Below are 3,985 nucleotides of genomic sequence, written 5' to 3' on the forward strand. Positions count from 1 at the left end.
TTCCCCCATAGGTTTTTAACATTCTAAAAGCTCTTTATTCCAAATATACTACAAGCTAGTCAGTGTATTCAGCAGGTGTAATGTATTCTAAGTTGCTTCAGAAGTATTGCAAGTACTAGTACGTACAACAATAAAACAGTATATTGACATAAAAAAGGAAATTTACTTTTGGTACTTATGTACTTTTAAAAGCAAGTACTTCTGTACTTTTACTTAAGTAAAAATCTGTCTTTACAACTTACTTGTAATGGAGTAATGTTTGACCAGCAGTATCTGTACTTTCACTCAAGTAATGGAGTTGAGTACTTTGTCCGCCTCTGCATATTGCATAGTATGCCTAAGTCTTTTTTCGGTGTTGCCATGGTGAATTGTAATTTCGGAGCTCCATTGATCATGGCTTTTCAAACTCGTGGTGCAAGCGCTAAACTCAGAATCAACATACAGAGTGGATTGAACTAACTCTGTTCAGCTGTTCTGAAACTGTAAACTCAGAGTTTCCTATTTTGGGGTTTGTTAACCCAGAGTTCATTGAACCTCCCTTCTGGAATACACCCCAGGTAACTTGTCTTTCTTCAGAGGAAAATGTGGACTATTACTGTATTTTCTTTTTTTTTTTACTGAAGTGTATTATTAAAAATGAACAAAATCGTTTTTATTTATTTTTCTTTTTGTTATTTTTTCATCATGATTTTTGTCATTTTTCTCTGGTTTCAGAAGTACAATATAAAATTTAGGAGCAAATATACACAGTAAGAGGCCAAAGGCAGAGGCTAGAATAGCAAACACATGGACAGCAACCATATACTTTCCATGAGAGCTCACATAAGCTGGAATGAAGGTTATCCACACAGCAACAACAATATATAAACATGCTGAATGTGATGAATTTAGCCTCATTAAAGTTGTCTGGTAATTTTCTGGCCAAAAATGCCATTAAGAAACATAGGCAAGCTAGGAGTCCAGTATATCCAAGCACACACCAAAATCCAACTTCAGATTCTACAGCACATTCAACAATTATAGTGGCACTCATAAACGTGGTGTTGTATGATGCAAAAGGAGGCTTAGTTGTTAACCATATGATACAAAAAAGTGCTTGCACAAAAGTGCACAAGATTAAACTTGATCTTTGTTTAACAGGGCCAAACCACTTCATGACATTACTGCCAGGGATGGTGGCCCTGAAAGCCATTAAAACTACTACAGTTTTTGCCAAGATGCATGAAATACAGAGTGTAAAGCTGATTCCAAAGGCTGAATACCGAATCTGGAATAACCAGTCAGTGGGCTTCCCTAAAAAGGTTAGGCCAATCAGAAAGCATGCACAGACAAACAGGAGGAGAAGGAAACTTAACTCAATATTGTTTCCTCATATGACTGGTGTCTTCCTGTATATTATAAACACAACAAGCACTGCTAATGCTGCACAGGCTCCAAATGCTGAAAAAGCCCATATAATTATTCCCAATGGCTCCTGAAAAGACAAAAACTCTAAAGTTTTGGGAATGCACTGGTCTAGGGCTTGGTTTGGCCATGTTTCCTTTGAACATGTCAGACAATCAATTAAATCTGTGGGGAAAAATTGTGAATTTGGGGAGCATACAATTTATTTATATTTTGTTTGTTATATTTACTTTTTCTTTTTCCTCAAAATACCATTAAGTGAGAAGCTGTGAAGAAATTCACACCTATTTGATTACTGATCTCTCCTTCAGCACATGGTAGCAGACAGGCTCTCCTTTTTACCTGGCCTTCCTGGAGCCTGGCAGACAGCTTTGACTGCACAATGATTCTGGTACCTAATGTCCACAGCAAAAGCAGTAAAAAAAAAAAAAAAAAACACTACATAATCTGAACTCAATGAGTGCGCAGATCACTATGTACTTTTATTGCATAACGAAAAATGTTACTTAAAAATCTAAAATGTTTAGTATAAAGTAAAATCAATAGTGCTTTGCCATTTAAAATAAAAAAAAACGTCTCAGGTTACGTATGTAACCATGGTTCCCTGAGAAGGGAACGAGACACTGCGACCAATGCATTCTGGATCAGGAAGAAATGGAAGGCTCACTTGAGCTAGAGGGCAATGATCAGAAAGATAACGCTCATCGAGGCGGCCTCGAGGCGCCACTTTCTTAACCTCATCCTCATCCGACATCTCCTGTTCTTCCTGGCTTGGAGCCAGCAGAGCACTAGCGCTGGATCAGATGATGTAAGAGAAATAGCATCGTCATCCAGCAGCTCACTCTCGTCCATAACTGACGAGCGCGAAAGGGAAAGACCCTCTCTCAACTCATCAGCCAGTCCACCTGCGATCCCCACGAACTCATTTTCCTCCGTGCCTCAACAGCGGCGGGTCCTGAACCGCAGTGAGCTGATGGCTGTCCCTCTTTCCTCGAAAAGTGAGACAAACGAGAGCGGAGCTTTTTAATTGAAAAACGCTCACAATGCACGCAGTTTGCCCCCTCGAGGACATCGTACACGTGCTCTTCACCCAAACAAAAGACACCCAAGTCAAATAACGAGGACACGGATCCACACACTTCCTAAACGCCTTACTAGTGCTCGCCATAGTTTAAAGAGAAGAGATACGTTCTCTTACCGGAATGCACGCTTCAAATAAAACAGTCGTGAAGACGAAGAAGAGGATGATGTGTTCTCCCGGCGCCTAATGACGTCATAGGCTGTCGCCGGCCAATGATATTGTCATTTTTAGATGTATGCTTCAGACACCGGTCACGCTGAAGGTGTTCCCCATAGCGACCCCTAGAGGACGCAGTGTCTCGTTCCCTTCTCAGGGAACCATGGTTACATACGTAACCTGAGACGTTCCCTTTCGAGGGAACATCGAACTGCGTCCTCTAGGGGTCGCTATAGGGAACGGTATACCCATGCCACCATGCTGAGGGGAGTGCACGCCAGAAAACCACGGCGAGCACTAAGTACCAACTCTACCATAGCCATGGGAGTTGCCCCTAGGACGCCTTGACAACTGTCAGTAACATTATTCCCTCCGGCCAAGGGTCTGAGCTGCATACCCTAAACAACTTACCTGATAGTGGCTGGGGTGGGCGCCAGGATAACACGTCATCTGCTTCTTCGTCTGAAGCTTGCGTCCGAAGCATGGCAAAAAAACTAGAGGTCGCAGTGTCTCGTTCCCTTCTCAGGGAACCATGGTTACATACGTAACCTGAGACGTTCCCTTTCGAGGGAACATCGAACTGCGTCCTCTAGGGGTCGCTATAGGGAACGGTATACCCATGCCACCATGCTGAGGGGAGTGCACGCCAGAAAACCACGGCGAGCACTAAGTACCAACTCTACCATAGCCATGGGAGCTGCCCCTAGGACGCCTTGACGGCTGTCAGTGACATTATTCCCTCCGGCCAAGGGCCTGAGCTGCATACCCTAAACAATTTACCTGATAGTGGCTGGGCTGGGCTGGGAAGCTCAAGCCTAGGGCAGAGCTCAAGACTTGGAATCAGAAGAAAGAGATTCATTTAAGGGGATATGGCCAGATGTCTAAAAATCTTTTTATGTCTAAAAAGACCCTGGCCTGTCACCCAGAGGGGGCTACCACCGGTTCTGAATAAACCTGCTCAAAGAACTGACTCGACAGATCTTTGGTAGCAACACCCTGCTCAGAAATGTATCAACAGAGATACATTAGTTCAGTGGAGCCCAAGACGAGAACCGGGGCCTAAGCCAACTCAGAGAAAGGGAACAAGGCTAACAGCGCATAACCCTTACCATACAGGATTTTAGAAAGTGCGCAGAATGCTTAGCGTGCACACTTACCACAATGTGGATTTCAGAAAATGCACAGAGGCTTAGCGTGTGCACTTACCATAGCATGGATTTAGAAACACCATTGCTTAAGGGGTAACCGAGGCTGTATTAAGCCAGCCTAGAGGCAACTATGTGACTGTGGCACGCTCACAGAACAGATTCCGAAGCATCTGCTCACAGATGCCCAGAAGGGAGC

General features: G+C 43.5%; 1 protein-coding gene across 1 annotated transcript in view; it reads left to right on the forward strand.

Annotated features, from left to right (window-relative positions):
- The window catches only part of LOC107671059 (extracellular calcium-sensing receptor-like), a 26,233-nt gene that overhangs the window by 10,318 nt on the left and 11,930 nt on the right, over positions 1–3,985 (forward strand). The window contains exon 4 of the mRNA XM_016463906.1: positions 1,141–1,301. Coding sequence (XP_016319392.1) covers positions 1,141–1,301 — 161 coding nt within the window. The remainder of the gene's footprint in view (positions 1–1,140; positions 1,302–3,985) is intronic.

Source organism: Sinocyclocheilus anshuiensis, unplaced genomic scaffold, assembly GCF_001515605.1.
Source record: "Sinocyclocheilus anshuiensis isolate Anshui unplaced genomic scaffold, SAMN03320099.WGS_v1.1 scaffold1382, whole genome shotgun sequence".
Taxonomy (NCBI): Eukaryota; Metazoa; Chordata; class Actinopteri; order Cypriniformes; family Cyprinidae; genus Sinocyclocheilus; species Sinocyclocheilus anshuiensis.